Genomic DNA, 18,314 nt, shown 5'->3' with positions numbered 1-18,314 from the left:
ATCAAGTTGCAACTCAGGTCCGGCAAGCCCATCAGGTTGTCAAGGCGGGAGATGTTCAGAGGTGGTTGGCTGTCGCCTGCTTCTACGTCACAACCCTTGGATTCCCTTAGTGGTCCCCCATTGAGCTGCTTGCAAGAAAAAAAAAGCGAACCCAAGTAGGAGCAGTTTGCAAAATAAAGATTAACCCCGCCCCCTCAACATTTAAAAGTATTGATTAAAATCCATCTTTAAAAGCCCATTCCAGCACGAAAATAAAAATTTAAGCCATAAAAACAGACATCATTTCTTTAGTTATTTCCTCTAAGGGCCGACCCAAATGCCCCCTCCAATCCTGTTCGGGGGGGATGGGGACGACAAGGGCCCCATTTTTGGTGTGAAACCAGAATACTGATGTAACCACATGGCTACTTCCTATTAAATTTAATGCTAATGTAATTTTCCTTTAGGCATTATCCAGACCTTGTAACCTGCCTCGAGCCTGTGGGGAGAGGCGGGCAATAAATTGAATAAATAGATAAAATAAATATTTAAGGTACTTACATTGTTGTTTGGGGAAGGAAGGGGAAATAGAGATTACATGGGCCGGATATGTAAATACAGGATTGTCCTGTATACCCGTGTTCTGAACGTATTCTGTAGCTCAGTTACTTTCTTCCTCTTAAAACAGCTGTGACTTCTTACGAAGATCTCGGCCTTTTTGCATTCGGCTCACCTGGAAAGGTAATCACCCAACTGGTTCTTCTTGTTTTTTTCTTATCTAACCCTTTGTTTTAATTGTTTGCAACTGTCCTCCAGCCTAGCCTAATAAACTCAGAGCTTGGAAGCTCCTGGGTTCCTGCTTCCTACCTTGCATATTCAGAAGGGTTCTGTACTCTGGCTAGACTCACGGCCTCAACCCTCACGGACAGCAAATACAATAGGATTCCGAGAGGATTTGCCCATGTCCCCTTGGAGAAATCGGGGCCAGGGAGCATGTGCATTTCCATTGCTCTCGCCATAATGAGGACTACTTTCCCACATCTCCAGGGCCATCTAGCCCAACCCCCTGCAGAATGCAGGAAATTCACAACTACCTGCCCACCCACAGTGACCACAATTCCATGCCTAGCTGATGCCACCCCCCCAAAAAAAAAACAACCCCAGAATCTCTGGCCAGTCTGATAGAATATGGCTATCATATTTCTGATAGAATGTGTTGGTAGTTATGAATCTGAGATCATAGAATGGGCCATATAGCTAGAAGGGGCCATCCAGGCCATCTAGTCCCACCCCCTGCTCAATGCAGGATCAGCCTAAAGCATCCAGGAGAAGGATCTGTCCAGCCGCTGCTTGAAGACCGCCAGTGAGGGGGAGCTCCCCACCTCCTTAGGCAGCCCCTTCCACTGCTGAACTAGACTCCTAGAATCCTAGAGTGGGAAGGGGCCATCCAGGCCATCTAGTCCCACCCCCTGCTCAGTGCAGGATCAGCCTCAAGCATCCAGGAGAAGGATCTGTCCAGCTGCTGCTTGAAGACGGCCAGTAAGGGGGAGCTCCCCACGTCCTTAGGCAGCCCCTTCCACTGCTGAACTAGACTCCTAGAATCCTAGAGTGGGAAGGGCCATCCAGGCCATCTAGTCCCACCCCCTGCTCAGTGCAGGATCAGCCTCAAGCATTCAGGAGAAGGATCTGTCCAGCCGCTGCTTGAAGACCCCCAGTGAGGGGGAGCTCCCCACCTCCTTAGGCAGCCCCTTCCACTGCTGAACTAGACTCCTAGAATCCTAGAGTGGGAAGGGCCATCCAGGCCATCTAGTCCCACCCCCTGCTCAATGCAGGATCAGCCTCAAGCATCCAGGAGAAGGATCTGTCCAGCCGCTGCTTGAAGACCGCCAGTGAGGGGGAGCTCCCTACCTCCTTAGGCAGCCCACTCCACTGCTGAACTAGACTCCTAGAATCCTAGAGTGGGAAGGGGCCATCCAGGCCATCTAGTCCCACCCCCTGCTCAATGCAGGATCAGCCTCAAGCATCCAGGAGAAGGATCTGTCCAGCCGCTGCTTGAAGATCGCCAGTGAGGGGGAGCTCCCCACCTCCTTAGGCAGCCCCTTCCACTGCTGAACTAGACTCACAGAATCCCAGTGGGAAGGGGCCATCCAGGCCATCTAGTCCCACCCCCTGCTCAATGCAGGATCAGCCTCAAGCATCCAGGAGAAGGATCTGTCCAGCCACTGCTTGAAGACCGCCAGTGAGGGGGAGCTCCCCACCTCCTTAGGCAGCCCACTCCACTGCTGAACTAGACTCCTAGAATCCTAGAGTGGGAAGGGGCCATTCAGGCCATCTAGTCCCACCCCCTGCTCAATGCAGGATCAGCCTCAAGCATCCAGGAGAAGGATCTGTCCAGCCGCTGCTTGAAGACCGCCAGTGAGGGGGAGCTCCCCACCTCCTTAGGCAGCCCCTTCCACTGCTGAACTAGACTCACAGAATCCCAGTGGGAAGGGGCCATCCAGGCCATCTAGTCCCACCCCCTGCTCAATGCAGGATCAGCCTCAAGCATCCAGGAGAAGGATCTGTCCAGCCACTGCTTGAAGACCGCCAGTGAGGGGGAGCTCCCCACCTCCTTAGGCAGCCCACTCCACTGCTGAACTAGACTCCTAGAATCCTAGAGTGGGAAGGGGCCATCCAGGCCATCTAGTCCCACTCCCTGCTCAATGCAGGATCAGCCTCAAGCATCCAGGAGAAGGATCTGTCCAGCCGCTGCTTGAAGACCGCCAGTGAGGGGGAGCTCCCCACCTCCTTAGGCAGCCCCTTCCACTGCTGAACTAGACTCCTAGAATCCTAGAGTGGGAAGGGGCCATGCAGGCCATCTAGTCCCACCCCCTGCTCAACGCAGGATCAGCCTCAGGCATCCAGGAGAAGGATCTGTCCAGCCGCTGCTTGAAGACCGCCAGTGAGGGGGAGCTCCCCACCTCCTTAGGCAGCCCCTTCCACTGCTGAACTAGACTCCTAGAATCGTAGAGTGGGAAGGGGCCATCCAGGCCATCTAGTCCCACCCCCTACTCAATGCAGGGTCAGCCTCAAGCATCCAGGAGAAGGATCTGTCCAGCCGCTGCTTGAAGACGGCCAGTGAGGGGGAGCTCCCCACCTCCTTAGGCAGCCCCTTCCACTGCTGAGCTAGACTCCTAGAATCCTAGAGTGGGAAGGGGCCATCCAGGCCATCTAGTCCCACCCCCTGCTCAATGCAGGGTCAGCCTCAAGCATCCAGAAGAAGGATCTGTCCAGCCACTACTTGGAGACCGCCAGTGAGGGGGAGCTCCCCACCTCCTTAGGCAGCCCCTTCCACTGCTGAACTAGACTCCTAGAATCCTAGAGTGGGAAGGGGCCATCCAGGCCATCTAGTCCAACCTCTTGCTTAATGCAGGATTAGCCTCAAGCATCCAGGAGAAGAATCTGTCCAGCTGCCTAAGGAACTTGTTAATATTGCTAATTCCCTTGAGGAACTTGTTTGTATCATTACTTCTGTAAGGTAAGAATAGTAGTTATGTACATTATTAATGTAAAATTCCGTGTCAAGATCTTAAGACTGTGTTATTACATTGTTTCACCTCAATTTCTTGGGTCCACTGCAGAAGCCACTTTGTGGAGCAAAGAACTACCAGATCCTCAGATGGAACCAACCTGTTGAACTTTTGAAATTATGCCTGAATTATTTTTTGTATCACACTTGTTGAACTGTTGTATTATTATACACTTGTTGATTGTTGACAATATTGTTTGGTTGTTATAATTGTCTTGGTGATACTTTATAAATGACTATTTTTGCACTTTTGGAAGCATTATTTACTACTAGCAAAAAAGCCTGTTGTAATTAAAAATACAATGGGGGCTAGGTCCCCCACCCCATTTTTTGGGGTGGGGGAGCACTGGTGGGGACTGGCTCACTCCTCCCTTCCCCCAGTAGCTCCACTGAGGCCTGGTGAGGCCGTGGGCGGGGCTGCTAAGAGCTGTGTCAAGCACTGGCAGGGGCTCCCTCCCTCCTTCTTTCCCCCCACTGAGCCTGCAATCCCAGGTCCTCCCTCTGCCTCCAAGCTCCCACTGGCTGTCTAACTTACTGCAGGCTGGGAAGTTGGAGGGAGATGCGGCCAGGGGCAGGACATCCTACGTGATTGGCCGTTTGTCGGATGGACAGCCAATCAGGGACAGGACAGCCTACCTCATTGGCAGTTAGGTGATGAGTCCCAACTCCTCCTACCACCCCATTCCTGTTTTATTTATATGGTACAGATAGTGTCTGGACCGAGAACTTCCAGAAGTACAGGCAGGATTTCGAAGAGGCAGAGGAACTAGAGATCAAATTGCCAACATACGCTGGATCATGGAGAAAGCTAGGGAGTACCAGAAGAACGTCTACTTCTGCTTCATTGACTATGCTAAAGCCTTTGATTGTGTGGAGCACAACAAATTGTGGCAAGTTCTTAAAGAGATGGGAATACCAGAGCATCTTATTTGTCTCTTGAGAAATTTATATGCAGGTCAAGAAGCAACAGTGAGAACTGAACATGGAATCACTGACTGGTTCAAAATTGAGAAAGGAGTTCGGCAAGGCTGTATACTGTCGCCTTGCCTATTTAACTTGTATGCAGAGCACATCATGAGAAATGCGGGATTAGAGGAGTCACAAATTGGGATCAAGATTGCAGGGAGAAATATCAACAACCTCAGATATGCAGATGATACCACTCTAATGGCAGAAAGTGAAGAGGAACTAAAGAGCCTGTTGATGCGGGTGAAGGAGGAGAGTGCCAAAGTTGGCTTGAAACTCAACATCAAGAAAACAAAGATCATGGCATCCGGCCCTCTCAATTCCTGGCAAATAGAAGGGGAAGAAATGGAGATAGTGACAGATTTTATTTTCCTGGGCTCCAAGATCACTGCAGATGGGGACTGCAGCAAAGAAATTAAAAGACGCTTGCTCCTGGGGAGGAAAGCTATGGCAAATCTAGACAGCATCCTAAAAAGCAGAGACATCACCCTGCCAACAAAAGTGCGTTTAGTCAAGGCTATGGTCTTCCCAGTTGCAATGTATGGCTGCGAAAGTTGGACCATAAGGAAGGCCGAGCGTCAAAGAATTGAGGCTTTTGAACTCTGGTGCTGGAGAAGACTCTTGCGAGTCCCTTGGACTGCAAGGCGAACAAACCAGTCAGTCCTAGAGGAGATCAGCCCTGACTGCTCTTTAGAAGGCCAGATCCTGAAGATGAAACTCAAATATTTTGGCCACCTCATGAGAAGGAAGGACTCCCTGGAGAAGAGCCTAATGCTGGGAGAGATCGAGGGCAAAAGAAGAAGGGGACGACAGAGAATGAGGTGGATGGATGGAGTCACTGAAGCAGTAGGTGCAAACTTAAATGGACTCCGGGGAATGGTAGAGGACAGGAAGGCCTGGAGGATCATTGTCCATGGGGTCGCGATGGGTCGGACACGACTTCGCACATAACAACAACAACACAGATAGTGTCAGAGTCACAATTACACAGCTCTCTTTTTTTTCTGTTTTTTTTCCCCCAGTTACTGTGTGCCCCAGTTTTTGTTTATTGTATTCCCTACCTGGAGATTAGCATCTCTAATGAGATTGCCATTCCTAACACAGTTTGCTTTTTTCAATAGGTTATTGTGGCCTGCACAATCATCATCCAGAATATTGGGGGTAAGAGTTTTCATCCTTCAAGTTGCGTTTGGCGTGTAGGGGCAGGCCCCCCAACCTTTCTGAGCCTGTAGGCACCTTTAGAATTTTGACCCATTGTGGTGGGCGTGGCCACAAAATGGCTGCCATGAGCAGCAGAGCCAGTTGCAAAATGGCTGCCACAGCATGCCTTTGGTTGCACAGCAAAGTTCCTGTGCAGGGGGGACAGTTGCTGGCAGAGCGAGGTTGTCAGTGTTGAGTGGCGCACGTCTCCGCGATCGCATAAACCAGTGGTTCTCAACCTGGGGGTCGAACGACCCTTTCACGGGGTTCTCGGCAGGGAAAGCAGCTTGGCCGGGGGAGCGCCATCCACACAACAGCCTTGCGGGGTAGATCGAGATAGAGCGTTCGTCTGTCTGGAGCAGCGGTAAAGAGCAAGATGGGCATGGTGGGACAAGAGGCAGAGCTGAACTGAGAAACCCCGGAAAAAACCCAATTTATAGACAATCATGAACCGTGGATCTTCACACCATTGGTCAGTTTCGGTTTAATTTCTGTGAAAGGACCCTTGCATAATTTTATGGTTGGGGGTCACCCCAACATGAGGAGCTGGATTAAAGGGTCGCGGCATTAATAAGGTTGGGAACCACTGGCATAAATCGAGGCAGTTCTGACAGTCATTCCCCTACGCATGCTTCGAACTTGGCCGCTTGTGTTCATAATTCAATTTTCTGGCCCTCCGTGTAAGAAGTGTTGGATTTAGTAGTATAGCAAACCCCCACCCCCACCCCCAGGATTTGACTGCAAACCTGATCGCGAAGCCCTAATTACGAGGACGAGAGGTTATTTATTCATACCGGCGCGGAGCGATGTTACGTAATGATGGACAAATTTTTTAATTTCCTTTCCTCCTCGACCGGACCAAATGCCGTGAAATAAGCGGGGGTTAGGCACCGGAGGGTCAGACCAAACCGGGGCCTCCTCTAAGAGCGTGGCAGGGAAAGGAAATTTGAGTCTCTTTTCCTCCTCCCTTTCACAGTTCATAACCTTTCATGTATGTCACTTTTAATAAAACTCTACTGAGCGGCCCCAGAGGCCCGGACTATTGCGAATTGGGTGTTATCAAACGACTTACTCCATCCTTTGCAATAAGTCTGGCTGTCAGAAAGCTGGGACGTATCTGCCAAAAAATTCTCATTTCTGATTAATTCAAGAGGCTGTGTTTTGCGGTTGGAAAAATCATTATTTGAAGCCGGGTCCCTTGGATGGAGACCTCCGGGGCTGCACTGCGGTGACTTTCCGTGGGAATACTTGATCCGCTTCTAAGAAGGGGGGCTATTTTATCTCGCCCACCACTTCTGAACGCAGTTCATCTGTAGAAAAGGAGAATTGTGTTGCCGTTTCGATGAGAGGCGTCCGGGACCCAGAATAGCTCTGACTAACCCAGTTGTCAGGTCTTGGAAACTGAACAGGATCGGCCTTGGTTAGTCCTCCTATCTGCTATGTATTTGTCGTATGGCAACGTTGCACACAGGAAGCATAGAATAATATAAAATACCTAGCCCATTTGATACAGTGGGTATGCAGGCACATTGGGCAACCCCCCTAAAAACTGATTTCTAAATCAGCATTTCTCAACCAGGGCTGATTTTGCACTTACTTTGTTTATTCCGTTGTGGATCCTGCTGAATTTAGATCGATTGGGTCTTCCTCTCCCCTCCCCCATTGAAGCAGAAAGGTTTTCTGCACATGGTTAGGGAAGCTCAGAATGCGGGGGGGGGGGGTGTGGAGCCAAGCTCAGCAGGAGCCTCTTTCTTTCTATTCTTGAAGGGGGGGAAAGAGGATTGGAGACAGCAGAGCAGGGGGAATAAACCCACAAGGAAAATCTCTGCCGAGAGAAGTTAGGGCTTCCCCTTTAAGGGAAGTCTTGCAACCTGGGAACGAGGAAGCCTTTGAACTGACGCCCGGGCCAATCAGGGCTTTTCTATAGCATCGGAGGCTCCAGGCAGCAAGTTAGTTTGGGAAAATCAGAGAGCTGCATCTTTACTCATGCTGATTTTTCAAATATCGAGGGTTATATCCACTCCAGGATATCATGGGGGAAAGCTAGAGTCACATCCGGATCAATAATGCTTGTTGCAGATGAAAAATTTGAATAGCCCAAAATCAAAATGGAAATTGCATTCAGTGTAGACTGAATAGACCTAGGATTGGAATGAAAGCTCGGTGCAGATTCAGCCCAGGGATTTTTGAAGACCCTAAAAGATTTCCAGAATGGGTGGGAGTTAATTTATTTTTCATATATTTAAAAAAATTGTTAAACATTTATTGGGTAATATGACCATACATGGTCATGTCGACCAGCCCCCCCCCCATCCCAAAATGGCCAATGATGGGCCTGGAGGGGGGTGGAAAGGGGAAAAACTCCTGCTGGGTGTGTTTTCCAACCATATTCTGCACGATTGTGCCAATTCTGGGTTTCTCGAAGCCTGAAGAATATTTCAGGGGTTTCTCAAGGATAAAACGGTTGAGAAAGGCTGATCTAAATGTTCAGCCGACTCAATTGCCGCTCGGAACAGTTCTAAGAGCTCTGTCACATCTCCCTGGAAAGCACAACACTCACAGCCCCGTGACAGATGGAAAATAGTTGGGCAGGCTGCACCACAAGAAGAAGAAGAAGAAGAGTTGGTTCTTATATGCCGCTTTTCCCTACCCGAAGGAGGCTCAAAGTGGCTTACATTCTCCTTCCCTATCCTCTCCCCACAACAGACACCCTGTGGGGTGGGTGAGGCTGAGAGAGCCCTGATATCACTGCTCAGTCAGAACAGTTTTATCAGTGCTGTGGGGAGCCCAAGGTCACCCAGCTGGTTGCATGTGGGGGAGCGCAGAATCGAACCCGGCATGCCAGATTAGAAGTCCGCACTCCTAACCACTACACCAAACTGGCTCCCTTTCCACTACAGCAAACTGGCTCTCAATCACATTTGGGTCCTGGTATTCTGCCCCATTTAAACAACAGGCCTGCCAGCTGGCAAAGCCTCACATCTGCTGTTAATCCTATATGACAACTAACTTTTTTGTTGTTCTTCTGTTTGTACCAATCATCAGTTTGTGGACTGAGCTAATTCATTTGAGGTGTTGGAGGTTTTTCCTTTCAATTTTCTTAATGAATAAAAGAAACCTCCACATTCAGAGGCAGTCAACTTCTGGATACCAGTGCTAGGATTGGTGCCCTGGCTGGCCCCTGTGTGAGACAGGAGGCTCGACTAGATGGACCCCTGGTCTGACCCAGCAGGGCTCTTCTGATGTCCTTAGGAAGGCCTCGGCTTCTCTGCCCTGTTGCTGGCCCTCCAGAGGAACTGGCTGGCCCCTGTGTGAGACAGGAGGGTGGACTGGATGGACCCCTGGTCTGACCCAGCAGGGCTCTTCTGGTGTCCTTAGGAAGGCCTCGGCCTCTCTGCCCTGTTGCTGGCCCTCCAGAGGAACTGGCTGGCCCCTGTGTGAGACTGCAGGATGGACTGGATGGACCCCTGGTCTGACCCAGCAGGGCTCTCTGATGTCCTTAGGAAGGCCTCGGCCTCTCTGCCCTGTTGCTGGCCCTCCAGAGGAACTGGCTGGCCCCTAAGTGAGACAGGAGGCTGGACTGGATGGACCCCTGGTCTGACCCAGCAGGGCTCTCCTGATGTCCTTAGGAAGGCCTCGGCCTCTCTGCCCTGTTGCTGGCCCTCCAGAGGAACTGGCTGGCCCCTGAGTGAGACAGGAGGCTGGACTGGATGGACCCCTGGTCTGACCCAGCAGGGCTCTCCTGATGTCCTTAGGAAGGCCTCGGCCTCTCTGCCCTGTTGCTGGCCCTCCAGAGGAACTGGCTGGCCCCTGTGTGAGACAGGAGGCTGGACTGGAGGGACCCCTGGTCTGACCCAGCAGGGCTCTCCTGATGTCCTTAGGAAGGCCTCGGCCTCTCTGCCCTGTTGCTGGCCCTCCAGAGGAACTGGCTGGCCCCTGTGTGAGACAGGAGGCTGGACTGGAGGGACCCCTGGTCTGACCCAGCAGGGCTCTCCTGATGTCCTTAGGAAGGCCTCGGCCTCTCTGCCCTGTTGCTGGCCCTCCAGAGGAACTGGCTGGCCCCTGTGTGAGACAGGAGGCTGGACTGGATGGACCCCTGGTCTGACCCAGCAGGGCTCTCCTGATGTCCTTAGGAAGGCCTCGGCCTCTCTGCCCTGTGGCTGGCCCTCCAGAGGAACTGGCTGGCCCCTGTGTGAGACTGGCGTCTGGACTAGATAGACCACTGGTCTGATCCAACAGGGCTCTTACCGCCTTCTTACAAGAGCAGAGTTGCTCTACAGGTGTTGAAGGGCAAACAAGTCCCCCAATTTCTGCCTGCAGCTTTCATGTTGTCACACACAGCAGTTCACACACTTTTAATGTTTTTCCTTTCCTTATGATGGGAAGTGCTTGTGATTCCCCCCCCCCCCCAGCGATGGGTGAGAGAGAAAGGACCATCTGCAACAAGATGTGGGATCCACGGAGGCTTGTATAAAAATGAATTTCCTGCAAGGTGTTTGAACGTAGGTAGTGAAATGTGAACATCTGTTTCCTAGCGAAGAAATTTTAGGGCCAAAAAAGTTAGAAAAGGCAATCTGGGGAGCTTTTTGTTTGACCAAAAGCACGCCATTTTGCCGGGCTTTTCTCTGACCACTCTCTGCTTCCATGACTAGGAGAAACCTTACAGGCTTGTGTTGCATCTCATTTCCCCTTTAGTCACAGTCACCTCAGTGGCCAGGGATAAGGTCTTGTTGGCACCAACGGAACGATCCAGAGAAACCCGATTCAACAGTGAACCTCTGTTCTCCCCAAGGGAAGCTAAAGTGCACAACTAGGTACCCTGGTGTGCTTACAACGGAGAGAAAGAACATATATGCAGAAAAAGTCGGTGTTCCCTTTATAAAAAGAGACAGACGTTTTCTTTGCCTTCTGCCAGCTTCATCGTTCGCAAACTAGCAGAAGCAAAGTCACTGCTGAAGAGGTTTATAACCAAGCTGGGAAAGAAATCCTGGCACATTTTTTAAAAAATCCATGTGTCAAACAGAGCCGGATTTGGGACGTACAAACTTGAATTCATAGAATCTTTAATCTTGAGGGTTTAAGATGTGATTCGGGACCTGTTGTTCGGACCTGTTTTTGAAGACTCCTACTGCACGCGTGCAGACATAAAGTGGCTTGGTTTAGGAGTTTGTATGCGCGCATGTGAATAGGATGTCGATCATAGCACTCCGGGTCATGTTGGGGATATATATTTTATATCAGGGACTGCATGTTTCCTGAACAGAGTTTGAGTTCAGTGGCATGTTTAAGACGAATGCAGTTTTATTTGAGGTATAAGCTTTCGTGTACATTCACACTGCTTTGGGTACAATGAAATCACAGAATCATGGAATTATAGATTTGAAAGGGACTTCTAAGGTCATCTAGTCCAACCCCCTGCACAATGCAGGAACTCCCAACTACCTGCCCACCCACGGTGACCCCAATTTCTTGCTTAAGTGATCCCTCCACCAAAAATATCCAGAATCCAGCCTGGCCTGGAGGAAATTCACCTACCCTAAATGAAAGTTACCAGTCCATACATAAAGGCAGAGGGTGAGCAGTAAAATAGCATAAATCATAGGTAAAGGTATCCCCTGTGCAAGCACTGAGTCATGTCTGATCCTTGGGGTGACACCCTCCAGCGTTTTCATGGCAGACTCAATACGGGGTGGTTTGCCAGTGCCTTCCCCAGTCATTACCGTTTACCCCCCAGCAAGCTGGGTACTCATTTTCCCGACCTCGGAAGGATGGAAGGCTGAGTCAACCTTGAGCCAGCTGCTGGGATCGAACTCCCAGCCTCATGGGCAGAGCTTTCAGATGGCTGCCTTACCACTCTGCGCCACAAGAGGCTCTAGCATAAATCATAATGAAGCTGTTTAACAGATTCAAGGCACAAACAAGACTAACATGCTTTGTTTATATAGTTACCATTTGTTCGGGTTTAATTCCAGGGGAAATACATAGTGAAGAAATATATCAAAATTGGAGCTCAATGGGCAGATGTACGCTTTTTCATTACGGAATACTGAGAATAATTAACTGTGACCCTGCCCTGATGCTCCATCTATCTTCTGTCAAACATGGGGATGACCTTACAGCATCTCTTCTTTGTAGAAAGGCAATTGGCTGTGCAGTATATCTCCCCAGACCAACGATGTATACACTCCAGTCTACCATTTCAAATTACATTACATTCTACTATTCATTAAATTACATAACAACCTTCTATTCAAAATAAGAAGTAAAATAAAGAAGATGTCTAGCCCTTCTGGAGGACTGGTGAGAATACAGATGCAAGGACAGAATGAGTTTAGAATATGCAGTGAGTTAAGAAACCAATATCCCTGTTAAGTCCCGGGGGTTCCATTGTTCTGTTATAGTAACTTTCAGCTCAGCAATTTCCCTTCCTTGTGTATTTCTGAAGCTCTTTCGCAATTAAACACCCATTTTGAAGTCACCCATTGAAATGTGCTGGAAGGTTGAAGAATTCTCCTACAGGTTTCTCTGTCTTTTGATTCTTGATGTCAGATTTGTGTCTATTTATCCTTTGGCCTAGTGTTTGACCTGTTTGACCTGTGTTGGCATTTAACGGCATACACAACACTAGAAGATAAGCAAGTGAATGAGCCTGAGATAGCGTAGTTGATGGTGTTAGATCCAGTGTATTTGGGAGCAAAGTTGGCATCTGGGAGTTGTTTCCAATTGAATAAATTTGTCCTTATTGATTGGGTACCCAAATCAAGCCAGATAATCAGGGATCGGTTTAAAAACACCGAATAAAACACGATAAGACATCTACTTGTTTTGTTTGGGGGTGTTTTTGGGGGGGCTGTGCTAAACCCCTAGGAACAGGCAGCAGGGGTAGTCAAACTGCGTCCCTCCAGATGTCCATGGGCTACAATTCCCAGAGGCTCATGGGTATTGTAGTCCATGGACATCAGGAGGGCCGCAGTTTGACTACCCCTGCATACAGCTTTGTTGATCTGTTCTCTGTAGCACTCTCACCTCGCCATCTGCTGGTCACTCTGAATACGGCCCTTTCCCAAAACTCATTTCACCAAATAGCTGAATGCTGCTGGTGGCGATAGCGGTTATCTTTGTAATCTTCCCACTGAAAGGAAGCAGCCGGACCCAAAAAACGGGAACGGGAATTCTGGCCTTGATGAGAAACAGAAACGAGCGCGAAGACCTTTGTGTTAATGCGACGTTTTGTCGACAAATCTGTAACTATGGTTGTTTTTAAATTCTTTCCAAAAGTTTCCGTAGGTTTTGCTCTTTCCCCAGGAGAAATATTCTGTTCTGTGTATAATAGTTCTGTAACTTTTTGGTTTAAGTTCGAAAGGTAGCCCTGTGGGTCTAGAGCAGAACAGTAAGATTCAGGGGAACCTTAGAAGAAGGAGGAGGAGGAGGAGGAGTTGGTTCTTATATGCCGCTTTTCCCTACCCAAAGGAGGTTCAAAGCGGCTTACAGTCGCCTTCCCTTTCCTCTCCCCACAACAGACACCCTGTGAGGGAGGGGAGGCTGAGAGAGTCCTGAGATTACTGAAGAAGAAGAGTTGGCTCTTATATGCCGCTTTTCTCTACCTGAAGAAGGCTCAAAGTGGCTTACAGATCTTCCCTTCCTCTCCCCACAACAGACACCCTGTGGGGTGGGTGAGGCTGAGAGAGCCCCGATATTCCTGCTCGGTCAGAACAGCTTTATCAGTGCCGTGGTGAGCCCAAGGTCACCCAGTTGGCTGCATGTGGGGGAGTGCAGAATTGAACCTAGCATGCCAGATTAGAAGCCCGCACTCCTAACCACTACACCAAACCGGCTCTTAAAGACCCAACAAGAGCTTCAGAGTATGAACTCCCATTTGTAAATTTGTATACCGCCCTCCCCTAAAGCTCAGGTCGGTTCACATAGAGCGTAAACAAGAACAATACATCAAACTCAGGGATTACAACAAATGAAAGGGAACAATAATAACAACAACAGAGAAAATAACATTCTAACAGAGTGAACAATTAGACCCATGGCTGGTCAGATCCTTCGTATAGGTTCAAGGGTGGGAGATTCGGGGGGCTGGTAGATGGTGCTTGTATTATGTGTTTTACTGCCTTTTAGTTCTGAATTGCTTGTGCCAGTACATGATCCATTTAGCTTTATGCCTCTGTTGTTTGGGGAAGGAATGGGTGGCAGGGATTATGCTATTAAATGGGGAGGGGTCAGGAAACGTTTGCCTAGGGTTTAAAAAGTGCTAATCCTCAGAGAATGATAAAGTCAACAAAAGCAAGGGAAGTCCGAAGCTAGTTTCTTCTGTCACCAAAGCACCTAGCTCTGCACGCCCCCCCTCCCCTTTTTTGGGGGAAGAAAACAAACACCTAAAGTGGAGGCAGGACATTGTCCTTTCCTGCCAAGGGGCATCCATTTCTCAGAGAGGAATGTCCTCAATTAATCTTTTAAGTGGCATCCGTATTTTCCACCAGCGGCTGCAATGGTTTACCGAGATATTTCAGCTCATCTGAGGGCTCACCCCTTTGGCGGCAGCTCACGTTCGGCCTGCAAGCTAATTGCCCTTATTGTCTGAAATTGAGGATTTCCAGCTCAGCTTTAATTAGGGACAAGTTCCCCAGTCTCCGGTCTTAGCCAAACAGTTTTAGGCCCTGTGAGGCCAATTATGTTTTATTTTGATGATTTAGGCAATCGGGTTTAATTTTTAAAAAAACAAACATTTTGTTTGGAAGAACAGTAAGATTTTTTTTACTTTTATTTTATTTATTGTTGCCTGGAGTGGTTGTGTCCGGCTGAATCCACAGACTTATTTTTATTTATTTATATGTTTACATTTTATTTATATTGGCATATATACCCCATCCCTCCCAGCAAGCTGGCTTGGAGCGACTTGATGTCATTTTAAAATCCCATAACTATAGATGATATATAACTTTATTCATAAATACTTAAACATTAAAACTTAAAAAATAGAGTCCCATAACAGAAGAAGAAGAAGAAGAAGAAGAAGAAGAAGAAGAAGAAGAAGAAGAAGAAGAAGAGTTGTTTCTTATACGCCACTTTTCTCTGGAAAGAAGGCAAATGTAAGCTGCTTTGGGTAGAGAAAAGCAGCATATAAGAACCAACTCTTCTTCTTCTTCAGTAATCTCAGGGCTCTCTCAGCCTCACCTCCCTCACAGGGTGTCTGTTGAGGGGAGAGGAAAGGGAAGGTGACTGTAAGCCGCTTTGAAACTCCTTCGGGTAGAGAAAAGCGGCATATAAGAACCAACTCTTCTTCTTCTTCTTCTTCTTCTTTGATTTGTACAGCCTATTGTTAGCAGTCATTAGTTGAACAATGTTCATGTCTAGTAGCACCTTTAAGACCAAATTTTATTCAAGGTGTAAGCTTTCGTATGTACTCCCCCCTGTCGGAAGGGTGCAGTGATGGCCTCTAATCTGGAGAACCGGGTTCAGTTCCTCATTTTTTCTTCACATGCAGCCGGCTGTGATTGGTCTAGTCACAGTTTTCTCAGAGCTCTCTCAGCCCCACCAACCTTCACAGAGTATCTGTTGTGGAGAGAGGAAAGGGAAGGCGATTGTAAGCAGCTTTGAGACGCCTTCAGGTAGTGAAAAGCGGGACATAAGAACCAACTCTTCTTCAGATACATTGAAATGGAAGTTATCAGTCCATACATGTAGGTAGAAGGCGAGCAGCATAAAAAGGGTTCTAGTAGCTGCGAGAACCAATCTGCAATAACAAGTGTAATTTATGTGATCACAATTTGAGTTTAATTCGGGGGGGGGGGAACGGAGCATAACGAAGGAAATAAATGTATCAAAACAGGAGATTGATGGGCAGATGAACCCTTCTTAATTGTAGGACAAAGTTCAAGCCCAGTGGCACCTTTAAGACTAACACAGTTTGATTCGAGGTATAAACTTTTGTAGAGCCTCTTGTGGCGCAGAGTGGTAAGGCAGCCGCCTGAAAGCTTTGCTCATGAGGTTGGGAGTTCGATCCCAGCAGCCGGCTCAAGGTTGACTCAGCCTTCCATCCTTCCGAGGTCGGTAATATGAGTACCCAGCTTGCTGCTGGGGGGGGTAAACGGTAATGACTGGGGAAGGCACTGGCAAACCACCCCGTATTGAGTCTGCCTTGAAAACGCTAGAGGGCGTCACCCCAAGGGTCAGACATGACTCGGTGCTTGCACAGGGGATACCTTTACCTTATAAACTTTTGTGTGCATGCAGACTTGTCAGATACATTGATTAATTGTGGAATGCTGAGAGCAGTTGCCCGAAACCCTACTATCACCCTGCATCTATCTCCTCTCAAGCGTGGAGGTACACCTTGAGCATCCTCTTCCTTGAGGGGGGGCAGTTGGCTGCGCAGTATATCTTCCGTGACCCCAAACTGGAGAAATACATTCCAATCTACCATTCCAAAATTACATGACATTCTGCTATTTGCTACATTACATTACATAGGCGTATGGTTGAGGCCAGAGCGGTAGCCGGCGTTGCCATCTGAGGATCAATAAGATGAGGCCAGCTAGATTCCACACTCCCAGGTAGAGAGAGATTGACTCATGCTGAACTGGAGAATGAATCATAGAATCCTAGAATCATAGAGTTGGAAGGGGCCATACAGGCCATCTAGTCCAACCCCCTGCTCAACGCAGGATTAGCCCTAAGCATCCTAAAGCATCCAAGAAAAGTGTGTATCCAACCTTTGCTTGAAGACTTCCAGTGAGGGGGCGCTCACCACCTCCTTAGGCAGCCTATTCCACTGCTGAACTACTCTGACTGTGAAATTTTTTTCCTGATATCTAGCCTATATCATTGTACTTAAAGTTTAAACCCATTACTTATAATATAAACCCATGGGTTTATATTTTGTTGTCCGCCATCTTGTTATACTATGTTATTGTTCTGATATGTTTTAATGGGGTGTTTTAGGGGATTTTACTGTATTGTATTGATTTTGTAAACCACTGCAAGACATTTGAGAGTGGTGGTATATCGATATAAATATAAATAAATAAATGGGGCATAGAATCATGGACTTGGAAGGGGCCATACAGGTCATCTAGTCGAAACCCCTGCAGAATGCAGGTAACCCACAACTACCTGTCCACCCACAGTGACCCCAGCTCCATGCCCAGGTGATGACCCCCCCCCCAAACCGCAATCTGGTCTAGAGGAAATTCACCTCCCAAAATGGCGGCCAGCATTTCTCTGAACATACAAGAAGAGCCTTCAGCTCTTGTTGAGGGTCGCTATGAGAACATTCCCCTTACACTGAGACAATGTTTTTGTGGGAGTGGCGAATTGGATACAAGAGAGCATAGATTGTTCCACTGCCCTGCTTATGTAGACATTCGTAGCAACTTGATTGAACCACTCCTTAAAATGTTGCCAGAACATCACGATGTCGATCGAGCAAAGAGGCTGCTAAGGGATGAGTCCCCCCAGGTGACAACTCAACTGGCTAAGTTTTGTGCCGCCGCCATAAAAATCTGATGCTCTAAAGCAGGGGTAGTCAACCTGTGGTCCTCCAGATGTTCATGGACTACAATTCCCATGAGCCCCTGCCAGCGTTTGCTGGCAGGGGCTCATGGGAACTGCAGTCCATGAACATCTGGAGGACCACAGGTTGACTACCCCTGCTCTAAAGCAGCATAAATTTAAGTTCTATTTTATGATCTGTTTTAAATTCTATTATATTTAATCATAGAATCATAGAATCATAGAGTTGGAAGGGGCCATACAGGCCAACTAGTCCCACCCCCTGCTCAACGCAGGATCAGCCCTAAGCATCCTAAAGCATCCAAGAAAAGTGTGTATCCAACCTTTGCTTGAAGACTGCCAGTGAGGGGGAGCTCACCACCTCCTTAGGCAGCCCATTCCACTGCTGAACTACTCTGACTGTGAAATTTCCCCCCCTGATATCTAGCCTATATTGTTGTATCCTTCCTTCTCATGAGGTGGCCAAAGTATTTGAGCTTCATCTTCAGGATCTGGCCTTCTAAGGAGCAGTCAGGGCTGATCTCCTCTAGGACTGACCGGTTTGTTCGCCTTGCAGTCCAAGGGACTCGCAAGAGTCTTCTCCAGCACCAGAGTTCAAAAGCCTCAATTCTCTGACGCTCGGCCTTCCTTATGGTCCAACCTTCGCAGCCATACATTGCATGCCATCTCTCTTTTTCCACTGGGTCGTTCCGAAGGCAAGCAGAGCTATATGGTTTGAAGCCGAAAAGACCTCGGCAAACGGTAATTAGTAGCAAGAGCCGATTTTCAAAGTCTGATTCTCTACCTCAGCCTGTGTCGACATTCCGTAAAGCCAGCTCGCTTCCTAAAACGGGTGGGCTTCCCCTAATCCCGATGTCACGAACCAGACTGGTTGGTTGAGAACAACTATCCCCGGGGAACGAGGCCCGTTCTTTCCAACCACCGGATGTTTTTAAGGGTGTCTTGCCAGAACCTCTGGGAGGAAAGAACAATCCCACGAACTCCCTGACGACTCCCTGAGCTCATGAACTCACATCTTCCTTTTGTCATTGGACCTGGGGCTTGGCAGTCGTCTCTCGTCTGCGGGCAGAGTGGTTAGGGG

General features: G+C 48.5%; 1 protein-coding gene across 1 annotated transcript in view; it reads left to right on the top strand.

The window, feature by feature from the left end:
* SLC38A6 (solute carrier family 38 member 6) overlaps window positions 1-18,314 on the top strand; it is a 51,048-nt gene that overhangs the window by 8,113 nt on the left and 24,621 nt on the right. Inside the window, exons 4-5 of the mRNA XM_077323926.1 lie at window positions 668-720; window positions 5,635-5,674. Coding sequence (XP_077180041.1) covers window positions 668-720; window positions 5,635-5,674 — 93 coding nt within the window. The remainder of the gene's footprint in view (window positions 1-667; window positions 721-5,634; window positions 5,675-18,314) is intronic.

This window comes from Paroedura picta, chromosome 2 (assembly GCF_049243985.1).
Source record: "Paroedura picta isolate Pp20150507F chromosome 2, Ppicta_v3.0, whole genome shotgun sequence".
Classification (NCBI taxonomy): domain Eukaryota; kingdom Metazoa; phylum Chordata; class Lepidosauria; order Squamata; family Gekkonidae; genus Paroedura; species Paroedura picta.
Note: the sequence above shows the minus strand (reverse complement) of the source record. Positions and strands in the feature narration are given on the sequence as shown.